Below are 18,186 nucleotides of genomic sequence, written 5' to 3'. Positions count from 1 at the left end.
CAAACATCAAAGCAGTGATTCGGTCCTGCAGGTTGATGCTCTACAACATCCGTAGAGTATGACCCTACCTCACACAGGAAGAGGTGCAGGTCCTAATCCAGGCACTTGTCCTCTCCAGTCTGGACTACTGTAACTCACTGGTTGTCTGGGCTCCCTACAACCGACTACTCCGTTCTGCCACCTCTGGTCTCTTGGCCCGCCGACCCCTGCGGGAGGGCAGCTCCGCTCAGCTCAGTCCAGTCACAGCTCTTCTCTGTCCTGACATTGGTGGAACCAGCTTCCCCATGAAGCTAGGACAGATACCTTGCCCATTTTCCCCAAAACATCTGAAACCCTGCCTCTTTAAAGAGTATCTTAAATGACCCCCCCCCCCCCCCCCCCCCACACACACACACACACACACACACAAAAAAAGAGCCTTTCCTGATCTAAAACACTCACACTTGACTTTTCCCCCCCTACTAGCTCTGACTGCTGATAACTACTAAATGAGATACAGTGTACTTACTAGAGTTGTGAAATGTGGTTGTCCCACCTAGCCATCTTAATATGAATGCACTAACTGTAAATCACTCTGGATTACTGTCTGCTAAATTACTAAAATGTAAAATGCAAAAGAGTAACTTCTTCCTGCAGACTGGGTTCCATAACAATCTCATCCATCCTGTCTAACTGGGTTTTTACAACAGTCTCATACATCCTGTCTAACTGGGTTCTGTAACAGTCCCATCATCCTCTGACTGATATGAACTTGCACATTCTGTTCATTTTGGTTGTTGAAAAATTTGTCAAAGTTACTTAAATGCATGTTTTTGTATTTTCTATTCATTAAACAAAACTTATAAAACAAATGTGGCAAACATTGAATATATATTTCCAGCTCATGGTATCAAATCATACAAGTGCATCTAAATTCATACATTTCTTTATTACTTTTTCATTAAAATGTGATAAAAATGTACATCATATACTATCAATAAGAAAATACTGACAATTTTCAGCACAAATCTATACCTTGATTTATCTGACAAGCAAAAATCATTGCTCATTATCTTAAATTTTTTTTTTTTTTTAAAAACGAACAGACAAACCAAATTCCAAAGCCTGGTTAGTGTTCTCTGAAACATACAGGTCTCTCCCAGCCTGGTTAGTGTTCTCTGAAACATACAGGTCTCTCCCAGCCTGGTTAGTGTTCTCTGAAACATACAGGTCTCTCCCAGCCTGGTTAGTGTTCTCTGAAACATACAGGTCTCTCCCAGCCTGGTTAGTGTTCTCTGAAACATACAGGTCTCTCCCAGCCTGGTTAGTGTTCTCTGAAACATACAGGTCTCTCCCAGGAATAGAGGAATTCACAGTACAGGAAAAGTGTCATAATCTAAACCCCTAGAAGCTGTTTGTACAGAAAATAAGCTATTTAACAAAATCACTTTTGAAAAAAAGGTAAAGAACAGATTAGAAAATGAAATTAAACCATGAATTAACACAGTGGATCAGTTATAACACATTACAATGTTTACTGACTTAGCAATGAAAAAGAATATACAGAAACATGATTAGAAAATAAATAGTTGTTGTGGTTACGATCCCCATGTCCTGTGTAGTTAAAACAATAATAAATTAACAGATCATTTTTTAAATTTTTTTTTTTTTACTTTCCATTCTAAAATGTGACTCATCATGCCTTGAATGTTCCAGAACTGTTTGGAATGAGAGGGAGAGAGAGAAAGCAATCCCAACTCTTCTACACCCTGTACCATAACAGAGAATAGAGTAGTACTGTACCTCACAGTATGAAAAGGAGGGGGAGTTGAGTTCACGTGATACCCTGCTCTGGGTAGATGGCATATCTGATAGGGAGGGCTAGTGGAGTTCACATGATACCCTGCTCTGGGTAGATGGCATATCTGATAGGGAGGGCTAGTGGAGTTCACATGATACCCTACTCTGGGTAGATGGCATGTCTGATTACAGTGATCCAGTGTTTATGATTCTCATCAGGTATTTCTGCAGGTAAGACCCATTGCAGTCAGACTGAGGAGGAGAGAGGGGGGTGAGGGAGGCAACTGTTCCCAGAACATTTTGTTTCCCCATCAGAGAGGATGGTAAAAAGCAATAGGAGAAATGGACATCGATACACCATCTGCTCTCAGTGGAGTCTGTTAGCGTCATTTAATGTTTACATGTTGAGTACAGCCTTAGTCTAAATTCTCATTATACTTCACAACAAGCTCACTGGCAACTAAACACACAGAATAAAACTACAATCTATTGGAATGAGGATGTTCTGCAGTGCTATCCTGTCTTGTGTTTTGGGGAAGTCGGTTGGCTCTACACTAATGACATTCTAATGAACTTGCTGGTGTTCACCTTCCTGAACAGGTAGGTACAGTCATCAGGTGATGTCATGTGACCAGGAACAAGTGGGAATGATCACCTGATCCAAGTCATAATGCATAGCGCTAGACAAACTCCACCTTACTCAAACACAGAGACCGGGTCGGTATGTGTGAGAGCGTGTGCAAGACAAAATATTCTAACTTCTTCCTGCAGACTGGGTTCTAAAACAGTCCCAGACATCCTCTCCAGGGTCATTAGCGTCCTGGCTCTAAGTTACGTAACATCTCTGTGGTACTCAGTGTCACAGTCCAGCTAGTCATCTATACCAGTATCACATTCTGTTGAAGATCGACTGAGGGTTTACTCCAAACAATATACAATGAAATAGTGAATAAATACTGTACATGAAGCGAGAACACTCTTCAAATGTGAATGATTCAGGCCACATCCAAGTGAACTCAAGAGTTGGAAAACTAAGAAAGCCACCATCTGTTGTTACAAATACATCCTCCCAAACCAGACAGACAGACAGACAGACAGACGAGAGAGCGAGAGAGAGAACATGTCTGAGAAATCAGAGAATCACATTTACAATCACATTCTGTCACACTATGTACACGAAGTGGGGAAATTGCCCTTGTCGTGAGGAAAGAGAAGTTGGATGAAAAACAAGATGGATCTTCATCCAGGCAGGGACAGCACACCTGTCAGATGAGGTGTTGGTCCGTGACAGTGAATTGAGATACTTATTTTTAACTAAATAAAAAAAAAATCATACAGTGAACCATTTTAGATTAAAATAAAACCGTAAAAGAAATAGAATGAAAATATTTAGAGCGGAAATCTGCAGTTCAAAACAACAAAACTGACTCCCCGCCACTATTTTGGTAGAAGGCTGAAGGATGGGGTTTATAGAATTGAAAACACTCTCGAACCCATGGACAGATCTACGGATACAAGGAATGACAATCCATGATAACAAAATGAGAGTTCTAACCATGTTGACGCTATACAGTGTTTGTTTGTATTTACCTAGTCTACAAAACAAAGAGGTATAACAAGCTTAAATTTTGGATTCTGATGGGGTTCGACAATAGAACTAAGCTCACAAGGCTTTTATTAGTTATATTCTTCAAGAATCAGTACACACACACACACACACATACATTCATTTAAAAGTCTAAAATTGGATGTTGCAATTACAGATTTCCCCTTTAAGAGATTTTGTCATTTCAGTTGCTTTACATAATTGCTTCTAGTTTTTTTCTTGTGATAAACAACATTAAAAGCTTGGAGACGAAACACAGGAATAGTGGTTAATGTCCGGGTCCATGAAGAGAGACCCATATACATCGTTTCTCCTCAGACTAAAATCTGAGTGTTATTGCAGACCTCTACTCTTTGGTAGTTACTATGGTAACATGTAGGATAGAAGCCATTACTTTTGTTCCCAAAATCACAAGCTGTAATCTCCTAGGGGAATGGTTGTTGTCGTTTGCAAAGTGACAAGGCAAAAGCAGATTGTGAAATGTAGTCTCCTCTATCAAACAAACCAGGGCAGAATAGCTAGGGTAAGGTCAAAGCCTAAAGATGTCTGCAATCATTCATTCGTTCATTCATTTGTTTGTTCATTAAAATCCGTCCTTTCCTATGGTTCACAAAATTGAAAAAACAACAGTGTAGCATCTCATTGCTGCCCTCAAGTGGAAGACCACAGAAACAGTCTCATCCCTCACTAAATAGAAACAAGTGCTTTTTATGGTTGTCAATGAGAAGTTGGAGGCCTTTCTCCGAGGCAGAGTCACTTTCCTCCTCCACACAAAACACCACGGGTAATCAATGTGTCTGTCAGACAGCATAGGGAGGGCGGTGTCGATACTATGGCAACGCATGTGTGGATGTTGTCGTTCTTTGTGTATGCATGACAGTACGCTTCAGTGTATGTCAGACTGTGTGTTTGCGTTCCCGTAAATACTATGCAACTACGACAGTGTGTGTTTACAGTGTAATGACGGTGCCTTCCTCCTCTAAGCTCCTTCCCTCCAGGCCCCTGTCGGCAGTGCTGAGCGTGCCCAGTGAGCCGGAGCGGTTGTGGGAGGCCAGGGCTCCGTTGGTGGTGCGGAGGTCCAGGTGGGGCATGTAGCGAGGAATGAAGGGTATGGTACAGCTGGCCGAGGAGGTCCGTGGGATGGGCATGGCCTCTCCGTCCACCTCTATCACAAGGTCCTCATCATCCTCATCACTCTCCAGCTCCTCTGGATGGAAGTTCTGGATGATGTCTGCCGGAGTCGTCGCCACGGCAATGCCCGGGGAGGAGTAGCCGTAGAAACTGGTGCCACTGTCGGACGAGTGTCCCGAGCTCCCGGACGCTGCCCCGCCCCCGCCACTCCGTACGATGTTGTTGCGCTGGTTGGCCGGCTTCACCGTCACGATGAGATTGTGGCTGTTGGCGATCATCATGTCTGTCACCTGGTCCAGGGACTTGCCTTGCACCTCGATGCCGTTGACCTCCAGAACCTCGTCGTTGACGGCCAGCAGGCCAGTGCTCTCAGCCAGGCCCCCAGGCACCATGCGGGAGATGAAGATCCCAGGAACCTTCTCCAGGCCCTGGGGCGTGACCCGGACACTGGAGCCGTCTCGGATGTAGAAGCCCAGCGGTTTCTCCTGGCCGTGCTTGTAGAGGCGAACCCGGCGGTGTGTCTCAGGGAGGATGTCCACGTCGATGATGGAGGAGACGGGCCTGAAGTCCCTGGGCAGGCTGATGATCACAAGGGGCTTCTTCCGGTTGGCATCAGGCCGTAGCAACATGGCCGCTAGGACCGTCTTCTTGGGACGGGTCAGAGAGTCCAGACCAAACGCAGAGTAGTCGGCTTCCTCTGGGGGAGGGAAGAGAACAATGCATCAGAACCATATCGATATCACATGATACAGGATCTAATCTCACGCCGTAAATGCTTACTGATCTTTATGGTGGAACTATAAAATCATTACTGACATTCTACCACAGACTATGCTGTAGTTATGCAAAAGCGATGGTGTTGCTCTAAGCCTGAGGCCTAGGGTTCCTTTATCTTAGAGCCCCTCCCTTGCCTTGTTACAGGGCTTTCCCCATCTCTTCCCTGGGCTTATTCTTCATGTGTAGTAAATGAAAGCGTCGACTCCGGTCTCTCGTGGTAAGGCTTTTGGAATTCTTCAGAGGCTTACTCACGGCAACTGAGCTGCTCTGAGAAATACCTGGACTTTCACCTGAGCGTGGTGTAGAGCGGGGACAGAGTTCAAGACTCGAAAGTCTAAGAAGAGGGAGAAGCAGGGCCATGGCTCTCTAATGGTTAACCACCAGCATACGGATGCCAAACATTAATATCATAACGTTCATTCCCTCCTGGGCTGTGCCCCAGTCCCCCCCTTCATCGCTCTGTCTCTTCTTCCTCCCACTTGCTATGTTTGTTCTAGAATGAATTACATTTTAATTTCACCTTTATTTAACCAGGTAGGCCAGTTGAGAACACCTTTATTTAACCAGGTAGGCCAGTTGAGAACACCTTTATTTAACCAGGTAGGCCAGTTGAGAACACCTTTATTTATCCAGGTAGGCCAGTTGAGAACAAGTTATCATTTACAACTGCGACCTGGCCAAGATAAAGCAAAGCAGTGTGACACAGTGTGACACATGGAATAAACAAACGTACAGTCAATAACACAATAGAAAAATGTATATACAGTGTGTGCAAATGGAGTAAGATTAGGGAGGTAAGGCAATAAATAGGACATAGTGACAAAATAATTACAATTTAGCATTAACACAAGTGATAGATGTGCAGAAGATGAATGTACAAGTAGAGATACTAGGATGTAAAGGAGAAGAAAAAAAAAATAACAAGGAGATGAGGTAGTTGGGTGGGCTATTTACAGGTGCAATGATGGTTAAGCTGCTCTGACAGCTGATGATTTTTACAATTTGTTCCGGTCATTGGCAGCAGAGAACTGGAAGTAAAGGTGGCCAAAGGAGGAGTTGGCTTTGAGGGTAACCAGTGAGAGATACCTGCTGGGGCGCGTGCTACGGGTGGGTGCTGCTATGGTGACCAGTGAGCTGAGATAAGGCGGGGCTTTACCAGGTCGATGAAGACAGCTGCACAGTATTGTCTTTTATCAATGGTGGTTATGATATCGTTTAGGACCTTGAGCGTGGCTGAGGTGGACCCATGACCAGCTTGGAAACCAGATTGCATAGCGGAGAAGGTATGGTGGGATTCGAAATGGTCGGTAATCTGTTTGTTAACTTGGCTTTCGAAGACCTTAGAAAGACAGGGTAGGATAGATATAGGTCTGTAGCAGTTTGGGTCAAGAGTGTCACCCCCTTTGAAGAGGGGGATGACCGCGGCAGCTTTCCAATCTTTAGGTATCTCAGACGATACGAAAGAAAGAGAGGTTGAACAGGCTGGTAATAGGTGTTGCAACAATTGCGGAGGATAATTTTAGAAAGAGAGTATCCAGATTGTCTAGCCCAGCTGATTTGTAGGGGTCCAGATTTTGCAGCTCTTTCAGAACATCAGCTATCTGGATTTGGGTGAAGGGGAAGTGGGGGATGTTTGGGCGAGTTGCGGAGCTGTTGACCGGGGTAGCCAGGTGGAAAGCATGGCCAGCCGTAGAAAAATGCCTATTGAAATTCTCGATTATAATAGATTTATTGGTGGTAACAATTTCCTAGCCTCAGTGCAGTGGGCAGCTGGGAGGAGGTGCTCTTATTCTCCATGAACTTTAATGTCCCAGAAAATGTTGGAGTTTATGCTACAAGATGCTTTCCTAACTGCCTGTGAATATTGGTTCCTAACTTCCCTGAAAAGTTGCATATTGCGGGGGCTATTCAATGCTAATGCAGTACAGGATGTTTTTGTGCAAGTCAAGGGCAGTTAAGTATTGAGTGAACCAAGGGCTATATCTGTTCTTAGTTCTACATTCTTTGAATGGGGCATGCTTATTTAAGATGGTGAGGAAAGCACTTTTAAAGAATAACTAGGAATCCTCTATTGACGGAATGAGGTCAATGTCGTTCCAGGATACCTGGGCCAGGTTGATTAGAAAGGCCTGCTCGCTGAAGTGTTGTAGGGAGCGTTTGACAGTGAGGGGTGGTCATTTGACCGCAGACCCATTACGGACGCAGGCAATAAAGCAGTGATCGCTGAGATCCTGGTTGAAGACAGCAGAGGTATATTTAGAGGGCAGGTTGGTCAGGATGATATCTATCGGGGTGCCCATGTTTATGGATTTCGGGTTGTACCTGGTAGGTTTCTTGATAATTTGTGTGAGATTGAAGGTATCAAGCTTAGATTGTAGGACGGCCGGGATGTTTAGCATATCCCAGTGTAGGTCACCTAACAGTACAAACTCTGAAGATAAATGGGGGGCAATTAATTCCCACATGGTGTCCAGGGCACAGCTGAGGGGGGTCTATAACAAGCGGCAACAGTGAGACACACATTTCTGGAAGGGTGGATTTTTAAAAGTAGAAGCTTGAACTGTTTGGGCAAAGACCTGGATAGCATGACAGAACTCTGCAGGACAACTCTGCAGGACAACTCTGCAGCAGATTGCAACTCCACCCCCTTTGGTAGTTCTATCTTGGTGGAAAATGCTGGGGATGGACATTTCAGAATTTTTGGTGGCCTTCCTAAATCAGGATTCAGACACGGCTAGGACATCCGGGTTGGCAGAGTGTGCTAAAGCAATGAATAAAAACAAACTTAGGGAGGAGGCTTCTGATGTTAACATGCAAGAAACCAAGGCTTTTACAGTTACAGAAGTAAAATGATAGCATCTGGGGAATAGGAGTGGAACTGGGGGTTACAGGTCCTGGGTTAACCTGTACATCACCAGAGGAACAGAGGAGGAGTAGGATAAGGGTACGGCTAAAGGCTATAAGAACTGGTCGACATGTTCTCGTATCCCGTGGTGTGTTGTAGTGTATGTACACACTGTGCAGTTCTCTCAGGTGATGTGGATAAACTCTTTGGACCTAAGCATCATCAGTAATTGTGTGTGTGTGTGTGTTCTGGGATAGGGTGCAGGCAGGTTGTCGATAAGGATTCCAGCCCTCATGTTGACAGACCCCCCCCCCCTCCCCTCAACCAGAAAACCAAAGGATCAAGTGTAGAGGAGTATCCCATTTCAGTTCTCATGAAACATAAGTTCATTGCCTCCTTACTGTCCAGACATTACAACTGTATGCACACAAAATATAGGTTTGCATATTCACAAAAACACACACTGATATGTTAATCCAAACTCAGCTAATCCGTATGATGTAAACACAGAGGAAGCCTGCAGGGCCTTCATAAATATTCACACTCCTTTGACTGTTACGAAGTGGGATTAAAATGGATTTAATTGTAATTTTTTGGGGTCAAAGATTTACACAAAATACTGTGTCAAAGTGGATGTAAAATTATAATATTTGTAAAAAAAAAATGTAAAAAATAAAAACACTAACATGTCTTGATAAAGATAAGTATTCACATCCTTGAGTCAATACATGTTAGAATCACCTTTGGTAGCGATTACAGCTGTGAGTCTTTCTGGGTAATTCTATAAGAGCTTTACACACCTGGATTGTGCAACATTTTCCCGTTATTATTAAAACAATTCTTCAAGCTCTGTCAAATTGGTTGTTGATCATCGCCAGACAACCATTTTTCAGGTTTTGCAATAGATTTTCAAGCAGATTTAAGTTGAAACTAACTCGGCCACTCAGGAACATTCACTGTCTTCTTGGTAAGCAACTCCTGTGTCGATTTGGCCTTGTGTCTGTTGGAAAGCAGACTGAACCAGATTTTCCACTAGGATTTTGCCTGTGCTTAGCTCCATTCCGTTTCCTTTTTATCCGGAAAAACTCCCCAGTCCTTAACGATGACAAGCATACGCATAACATGATGCATCCACCACTATGCTTGAAAATATGTAGTGGTACTACTCTGTGATATGTTTGGGGCAAATCCAACACAACACAACACTTTGTATTCAGGACAAAAAGTGAATTGCTTTGCCACATTTTTGCAGTTTTACTTTAGTGCCTTGTTGCAAACAGGATGCATGTTTTGGAATATTTGTATCTTGCACAGGATCTCTTCTTTTCACTCTGTCAGTTAGGTTAGTATTGTGGAGTAACTACAATGTTGTTGATCCATCCTCAGATTTCTCCTATCACAGCCATTAAACTCTGTGACTGCTTTAAATTCACCTTTGGCTCATGGCAACTGAGTCAGGAAGGACACCTGTATCTTTGTAGTGACGGGGTCTATTGATACACCATCCAAAGTGTAATGAATTAATTCACCACGCTCAAAAGGGATATTTGATTTGGACCCATCTACCAAATCGGTGCCCTTCTTTGCGAGGCATTGGAAAACCTTCCAGGTCTTTGTGGTTGAATCGGTTTCAAAATCACTGGACCTTACAGATAATTGTGTGTGGGGGTTATAGAGATGAGGTCGTCATTCAAAAATCATGTTAAAACAACATTATTGCAACTTATGTGACTTGTTAAGCAAATGTTTACTCCTGAATCTATTTAGGCTTGCCATAACAAAAGGGGTTGAATACTTATTGCCTAAAGACATTTCAGCCTTTCATTTTGGGGTATTGTGTGTTGGCCAGTGACAAAACAACATTTAATACATTCAGACTGTAGCAACAAAATGTGGAAAAAGGAGTGTGAAAACTGGGTGGTAGTCTAGCAGTTAAGAGGTTGGGCCAGTAACCGAAAGGTTGCTAGTTCGAATTCCAGAGCTAGGTGAAATCTGCCGATGTGCCCTTGAGCAAGGCACTTAACCCTAATTGCAGCTAGCAAGGCTGTCAGTCTCATTACAGCAACTAGCAAGGCTGTCAGTCTCATTACAGCAACTAGCAAGGCTGTCAGTCTCATTACAGCAACTAGCAAGGCTTTCAGTCTCATTACAGCAACTAGCAAGGCTTTAAAAAGAGTCATTTCTAATATTTTACACACACCTGATCAAAGTAGACCTTTCCTAAATGTTATCCCTCCAACCCGCCACCACTGGTTTCCTATGGTCGATAAAGCAAGCGTAAATAGTCAATACCATGGAGCTAATGCCCCAGGACCCAGACTAATAGTCTGTGACTGTCTCGGTGTGTCCCTTTGGGGGTCAGTGTCATAATATCACAGTTACCTTTGGGCCGGGCCGCCGGGGTCACCATCACGCTCAGTGTCTTGAGACCGTTGATCAGTCTCAACTCATTTTGTTCAACGGTTGGCTGATAAAATACACATCTCACCTGCAGATATGAGTTCACCTTTATGCTCAAGGTGACAAACGTTCAGGAACGCAATTGAGTAAGTTAGCATATGTGAGTTAATAATTAATCTAACCAATCAGTGATAACTGTGTAGGAAGTAAACACCAGCATAACCCTCCAGGGTGAGCGTCAGGGTTGGGCACAAGGCCTCCAGGGTGAGCGTCAGGGTTGGGCACAAGGCCTCCAGGGTGAGCGTCAGGGTTGGGCACAAGGCCTCCAGGGTGAGCGTCAGGGTTGGGCACAAGGCCTCCAGGGTGAGAGTCAGGGTTGGGCACAAGGCCTCCAGGGTGAGAGTCAGGGTTGGACACAAGCCCTCCAGGGTGAGAGTCAGGGTTGGGTAAAAGGCCATTTTGTTGTATTTGTTGGCTTGTAAAGTCTGAATTTGACAGTCCTTTAGTATAAACATCAGACCTGTGTGTTTTCTGGACCAAATCCAACAGCTAGACATTTTTCATGGGTCTATACGGGTAAACTATTCTGAACGTTACAATTACACAGACAACGACCTTAGTCTGTGCCGCTCTGACATTACTCATCTCATATATATATATATATATTCTTAATTCCAGTCCTTTACTTAGATTTGTCTCTATTAGGTATTTGTGGTGAAATTGTTATATATATATATATATATATATATATATATATATATATTACTGCACTGTCAGAAACAAGAAGCAATTCACTACACCCGCAATAACATCTGCTAACCATGTGAATGTGACAAATCAAATTTGATTTGAATAGTCATTGGAGAGAGGATGGTAGACAGGACCAGAATGAACACACACTATTGCATTTCCAACCCAAACAGGGTGTTTAAAGTAGGGACTCTGCTCTCAGTACAGGAGTTCAAACTCAGTCCACCTTCATTCACTAATGACCACAGTCTGTCCTACCCAAACATCACATAAAACCTACTGACCAGTCTGTTCTACCCAAACATCACATAAAACCTACTGACCACAGTCTGTTCTACCCAAACATCACATAAAACCTAATGACCACAGTCTGTTCTACCCAAACATCACATAAAACCTAATGACCACAGTCTGTTCTACCCAAACATCACATAAAACCTACTGACCACAGTCTGTTCTACCCAAACATCACATAAAACCTACTGACCACAGTCTGTTCTACCCAAACATCACATAAAACCTACTGACCACAGTCTGTCCTACCCAAACATCACATAAAACCTACTGACCACGGTCTGTCCTACCCAAACATCACATAAAACCTACTGACCACGGTCTGTCCTACCCAAACATCACATAAAACCTACAGACCACAGTCTGTTCTACCCAAACATCACATAAAACCTACTGACCACGGTCTGTTCTACCCAAACATCACATAAAACCTACTGACCACAGTCTGTTCTACCCAAACATCACATAAAACCTACTGACCACAGTCTGTTCTACCCAAACATCACATAAAACCTACTGACCACAGTCTGTTCTACCCAAACATCACATAAAACCTACTGACCACAGTCTGTCCTACCCAAACATCACATAAAACCTACTGACCACGGTCTGTTCTACCCAAACATCACATAAAACCTACTGACCACGGTCTGTCCTACCCAAACATCACATAAAACCTACAGACCACAGTCTGTTCTACCCAAACATCACATAAAACCTACTGACCACGGTCTGTTCTACCCAAACATCACATAAAACCTACTGACCACGGTCTGTTCTACCCAAACATCACATAAAACCTACTGACCACAGTCTGTTCTACCCAAACATCACATAAAACCTACTGACCACAGTCTGTTCTACCCAAACATCACATAAAACCTACTGACCACGGTCTGTTCTACCCAAACATCACATAAAACCTAATGACCACAGTCTGTTCTACCCAAACATCACATAAAACCTACTGACCACAGTCTGTTCTACCCAAACATCACATAAAACCTACTGACCACAGTCTGTCCTACCCAAACATCACATAAAACCTACTGACCACGGTCTGTTCTACCCAAACATCACATAAAACCTACTGACCACGGTCTGTCCTACCCAAACATCACATAAAACCTACAGACCACAGTCTGTTCTACCCAAACATCACATAAAACCTACTGACCACGGTCTGTTCTACCCAAACACATAAAAACTCACTATTTAGGTCAAAATCCTCTCAGAGTAGAAATGCTGAGCTAGAATCAGTTCAGCCTTTCAGACAATAATGAATAAGATTATATGGACAGGATAATAGAGCAGCACTCCTATTGTACTCTGAGGCGCTTGATAAAACGGGGCCAGGAGTGTTTATCCTAAATCAGGTCATGTGATCAGCTCCTAGCCCTTAGATACAGCGAGGGGGGGGGGGAAACAAGTATTTGATCCCCTGCTGATTTTGTATGTTTGCCCACTGACAAAGAAAGGATCAGTCTATCATTTTAAATGGTAGGTTTATTTGAACAGTGAGAGACAGAACAAACAGAAAAATCCAGAAAAACGCATGTCAAAAATGTTATAAATTGATTTGCATTTTAACTTAAAATGAGGGAAATAAGTATTTGACCCCCTCTCAATCAGAAAGATTTCTGGCTCCCAGGTGTCTTTTATACAGGTAACGAGCTGAGATTAGGAGCACACTCTTAAAGGGAGTGCTCCTAATCTCAGTTTGTTACCTGTGTATAAGACACCTGTCCACAATCAATCAGATTCCAAACTCTCCACCATGGCCAAGACCAAAGAGCTCTCCGAGGATGTCAGGGACAGGATTGTAGACCTACACAAGGCTGGAAAGGGCTACAAGAGGAGACCAAAATGGAGCTCTTTGGCATCAACTCAACTCGCCGTGTTTGGAGGAGGAGGAGGAATGCTGCCTATGACCCCAAGAACGCCATCCCCACCGTCAAACATGGAGGTGGAAACATTATGCTTTGGGGGTGTTTTTCTGCTAACGGGACAGGACAACTTTACCGCATCAAAGGGACGATGGACGGGGCCATGTACCGTCAAATCTTGGGTGAGAACCTCCTTCCCTCAGACAGGGCATTGAAAATGGGTCGTGGATTGGTATTCCACCATGACAATGACCCAAAACACACGGCCAAGGCAACAAAGGAGTGGCTCAAGAAGAAGCACATTAAGGTCCTGGAGTGGCCTAGCCAGTCTCCAGACCTTAATCCCATAGAAAATCTGTGGAGGGAGCTGAAGGTTCGAGTTGCCAAACGTCAGCCTCGAAACCTTAATGACTTGGAGAAGATCTGCAAAGAGGAGTGGGACAAAATCCCTCCTGAGATGTGTGCAAACATGGTGGCCAACTACAAGAAACGTCTGACCTCTGTGATTGCCAACAAGGGTTTTGCCACCAGGTACTAAGTCATGTTTTGCAGAGGGGACAAATACTTATTTCCCTCATTAAAATGCAAATCAATTTATTACATTTTTTTATATGTTTTTCTGGATTGTTGTTGTTCTGTCTCTCACTGTTCAAATAAAACATTAAAATTATAGACGGATCGTTTCTTTGTCAGTGGGCAAACATACAAAATCAGCAGGGGATCAAATACTTCCCCCCCCCCCTCCTCACTGTAGGGCCCTGTGTTTTGAGCAAACAAGTGACATGCCTGGATTTAAACCTGTTAATAAAATATTTTTCATCAAACTGTCCCATTTTATTTTTTATGTCAGATGGTCCAGCACCATCCTTAGACAATTGCTTAAACTTCTTGTGTAATTCACATTTTTCAATGATGCTTTAAAGTACAGGATAACATCTTGCTATGTCACATGATGGCGCAAAACACAGGGACCTATATCAGTCAGATATTAAGTCTAAATAATAATTTGTCTAAAGGCTACCGTTACAATATCTATATCTCAGGAAAAGGGAGGGTCCTAGTACCGAACACTGTGCTGCCCGGTGACATTATCCCTGACGGAGCCACCGGACATCCTGTGTGTTGCTAGGTCACAGACAGAGCAGAGGGCCATGTCAGCGTTAATGGGACACCATTATCAGGTGACAGCAATTACCTTCACATAGCAACAGGACTGTCAATCACCCATAAACCCAGAGCCATACATTCTAAATCCATTGTTCTGTCATGACCATCAGAGCCTTGGGAGTTAATGACGCTAAAACAACCAATGTGTCTGTCATCCAATTGTAGATCTGGAATATGGATGTAGTTACTGTACATTTTTAATATTGTATGACTAGGTTTGTGTTGAACTCTAGAGAATACATCTGTTCTGCTCTGGACTGAATGTTGCTCAATAAGAACTGCTCTGGAAACGGTCTCAGAAGCTGACGACAGGCCTGGATATCCCACACATGGTGAGTACCACGGTGTTCCAGGCACGAAGCGATAAAAACGGGGGAGGGAGTGCGTGGGGGGGGGGGGTGCTTATTAAAGAATGAAGAGAAGGGGGAGGGGTGGGAAAAAAAAGTGTTTCTATTCTGTGAGTAATGAACATACCTCCCTGGTACAGCTGAGATATGAGCTGTATGCTGATAAGAGAGGGAACAGGAGAGGAGAGGGAAAAGGAGAGGAAACAGAAAACAGGAGAGGACAGAAGAGTAGAGGACAGGAGAGGACAGGACAGGAGAGGACAGGAGAGGAGAGGACAGGAGAGGGAACAGAAAACAGGAGAGGACAGAAGAGTAGAGGACAGGAGAGTAGAGGACAGGACAGGAGAGTAGAGGACAGGACAGGAGAGTAGAGGACAGGACAGGAGAGTAGAGGACAGGACAGGAGAGTAGAGGACAGGACAGGAGAGTAGAGGACAGGACAGGAGAGTAGAGGACAGGACAGGAACAGGAGAGGGAACAGGAGAGGAGAGGGAACAGAAAACAGGAGAGGACTGTGTCTTCTGCATTTAACCCAACCCCTCTGAATCAGAGGTGCGCGGGGGGGTTCCCTCCTGTCCTGTTTCCTCTCCTCTCCTGTTTCCTCTCCTCTCCTGTCCTGTTTCCTCTCCTGTTCCTGTCCTCTCCTCTCCTGTCCTGTTTCCTCTCCTGTTCCTGTCCTCTCCTCTCCTGTCCTGTTTCCTCTCCTGTTCCTGTCCTCTCCTCTCCTGTCCTGTTTCCTCTCCTCTCCTGTTTCCTATCCTCTCCTGTTTCCTATCCTCTCCTGTTTCCTATCCTCTCCTGTTTCCTATCCTCTCCTCTCCTCTCCTGCTTCCTGTCCTCTCCTCTCAATCAAAGTTCTCGATATCAGCACCTTGGGAACAGTTGTTGGGGGTTAACTGCCTTGCTCAAGGGCAGAACGGGCGTTATTTCCACCTTGCCGGCTTTCGGTTACTGGCTCAATGCTCTTAACCGCTAGGCTACCTGCCGCCCCTCCAGGGGAGAGTGTGTGAGAGAGGGGGGAGGAGAAAAGCAGTGGGGAGAATGAGAGAGAGAGAGAGCAAGAGAGGGGTAAGCCAAGTCTAAGGTAAAGGGAAGTAGGGAGCAGAGACCAGAAGGACAAAATAACACACGGACTAAGCTTAAGCTCCATCGATATAATTCACATCATGTTGTACAACAACACATTCATGAGCCAAAAGTGGCCCGGTAACATTCACAAACTCCAAATGAATATTAAATCAATTAGCAGGTCATCACTCTTCAGCTGTTTCCATCTCCAGCATTATTACAGTACTGTAGTGTAGAGGGATCTTTCTGTACTGCTTTGTCTTATAAGAGGTGCACTGGCAATGCATTCCGTTCTTTAATTAGACTTTATTGTGTAAGACAGACTGACAAAGAACAGACTTTCTCCCTCTGTCCTTTGTCATCACTGTAACATACTGTACTTCATCACTTCTGCTGACCAAACTCTCCCTCTCCCTCCACCCTACTGTCCCTTTGTCATCACTGTAACATAGTGTACTTCATCACTTCTGCTGACCAAACTCTCCCTCTCCCTCCACCCTACTGTCCCTTTGTCATCACTGTAACATAGTGTACTTCATCACTTCTGCTGACCAAACTCTCCCTCTCCCTCCACCCTACTGTCCCTTTGTCATCATTGTAACATACTGTACTTCTGCTGACCAAACTCTCCCTCTCTCTCCACCCTACTGTCCCTTTCTCTCTGTCCTTCCCTCAGTCTCTCGATGCCTCTTGCAGTCTCTGCTTCGCCCTCTGTCCCTTTTCATCCAGACTGGCTTGGTTCTCTCTGCCCTGTCTCTCACCGCTGTCTGATGGGGACTGATGATGCTGCTGGGCCATGCCTGTGCTGAATTTCAGCTTCCTGCTGCGGCCTGTACACGCAGCCTCCAAGGCGAAGGGTAAGGAGGGGGAAGACAGAGGGGAGGAAGGGGGGGAGGAGCAGGCACGTGGGTCAGTAATTCCCTTCCCTATCCGGGCAACCCTGTCGCTCATTCTCCTGAACAAAGACTTTACTGGTGATGCAGCCTGGCTCAGAACACCTCGGTCTCCCTCACCACATCGCTCATCCTCCTGGGGTTCTGCAGAGACAGGGAGCCCAGTTGTCACTTGATCTGGGCTCTGAGGGACAGGTTAGTTTATAAATCACATATACATTTTATACTGGACCGTCTGCCTATTTAGAGCTGGGCGATGGAGACAAATACCCCCGTCACATCCTGGATAACAATATGATGAATGTGACCATGTATCTATATGAATAAGATGTATTCCTGTGAGACCATGTTCATGTGGCACATCAACAGCCTCCATTTGATAACATTATCACCAAACTGAACTTCACCATGGTAGTCGGCAGTATGTGGAGAACTAGTGTCAATATCAGGGAATGATGAAATCATATTTCCAACATTCACATCACGATGAGGATAAGGCCCGGCCCTACGGTGAGATAATGTCAGCTAGGAGGAAATCTCTAAGTTACAGTGGTACAATGCATAAAGGCCTTTGACCAAGATGGTAAACAATACCACCTGTACTTCCCTTTGGCATTTTGTTTCCCATTCCCTCCCTCCCTCCTCCCTAATGTCTTCCCCCTCTCTACTGGTCCTCAGTAGGTCAGCACTAGTTCCCCCTCTCTACTGGTCCTCAGTAGGTCAGCACTAGTTCCCCCTCTCTACTGGTCCTCAGTAGGTCAGCACTAGTTCCCCCTCTCTACTGGTCCTCAGTAGGTCAGCACTAGTTCCCTCTCTCTCCCCCCCTCCTTCCTAATGTCTCCCCCCTCTCTACTGGTCCTCAGTAGGTCAGCACTAGTTCCCCCTCTCTACTGGTCCTCAGTAGGTCAGCACTAGTTCCCCCTCTCTACTGGTCCTCAGTAGGTCAGCACTAGATCCCCCTCTCACCCTCGCCCCCTCTCTCCTGCTGTCTTCCACCTCTCTACTGGCCCTCAGTAGGTCAGCACTAGTTCCCTCTCTCTCCCCCTCCCTCCTTCCTAATGTCTTCCCCCTCTCTACTGGTCCTCAGTAGGTCAGCACTAGTTCCCCCTCTCTACTGGTCCTCAGTAGGTCAGCACTAGTTCCCCCTCTCTACTGGTCCTCAGTAGGTCAGCACTAGTTCCCCCTCTCACCCTCCCTTCTTCCTAATGTCTTCCCCCTCTCTACTGGTCCTCAGTAGGTCAGC

The 18,186-nt window shown here is 44.8% G+C and overlaps 1 protein-coding gene across 1 annotated transcript in view; it reads right to left on the bottom strand.

The window, feature by feature from the left end:
- Positions 1-1,628: 1,628 nt before the first annotated feature.
- LOC110492634 (partitioning defective 6 homolog beta) overlaps positions 1,629-18,186 on the bottom strand; it is a 34,672-nt gene continuing 18,114 nt past the window's right edge. Inside the window, exon 3 of the mRNA XM_021567059.3 lies at positions 1,629-5,213. Within this exon, the coding sequence (XP_021422734.2) occupies positions 4,336-5,213 (878 nt within the window). The 3' untranslated portion in view covers positions 1,629-4,335. The remainder of the gene's footprint in view (positions 5,214-18,186) is intronic.

The sequence above is a fragment of the Oncorhynchus mykiss genome, chromosome 16 (genome assembly GCF_057628025.1).
Source record: "Oncorhynchus mykiss isolate SJ-2025 chromosome 16, ASM5762802v1, whole genome shotgun sequence".
Classification (NCBI taxonomy): Eukaryota; Metazoa; Chordata; class Actinopteri; order Salmoniformes; family Salmonidae; genus Oncorhynchus; species Oncorhynchus mykiss.
The sequence above is the reverse complement of the archived record's forward strand: the minus strand, read 5'-3'. Positions and strand labels throughout refer to the sequence as shown.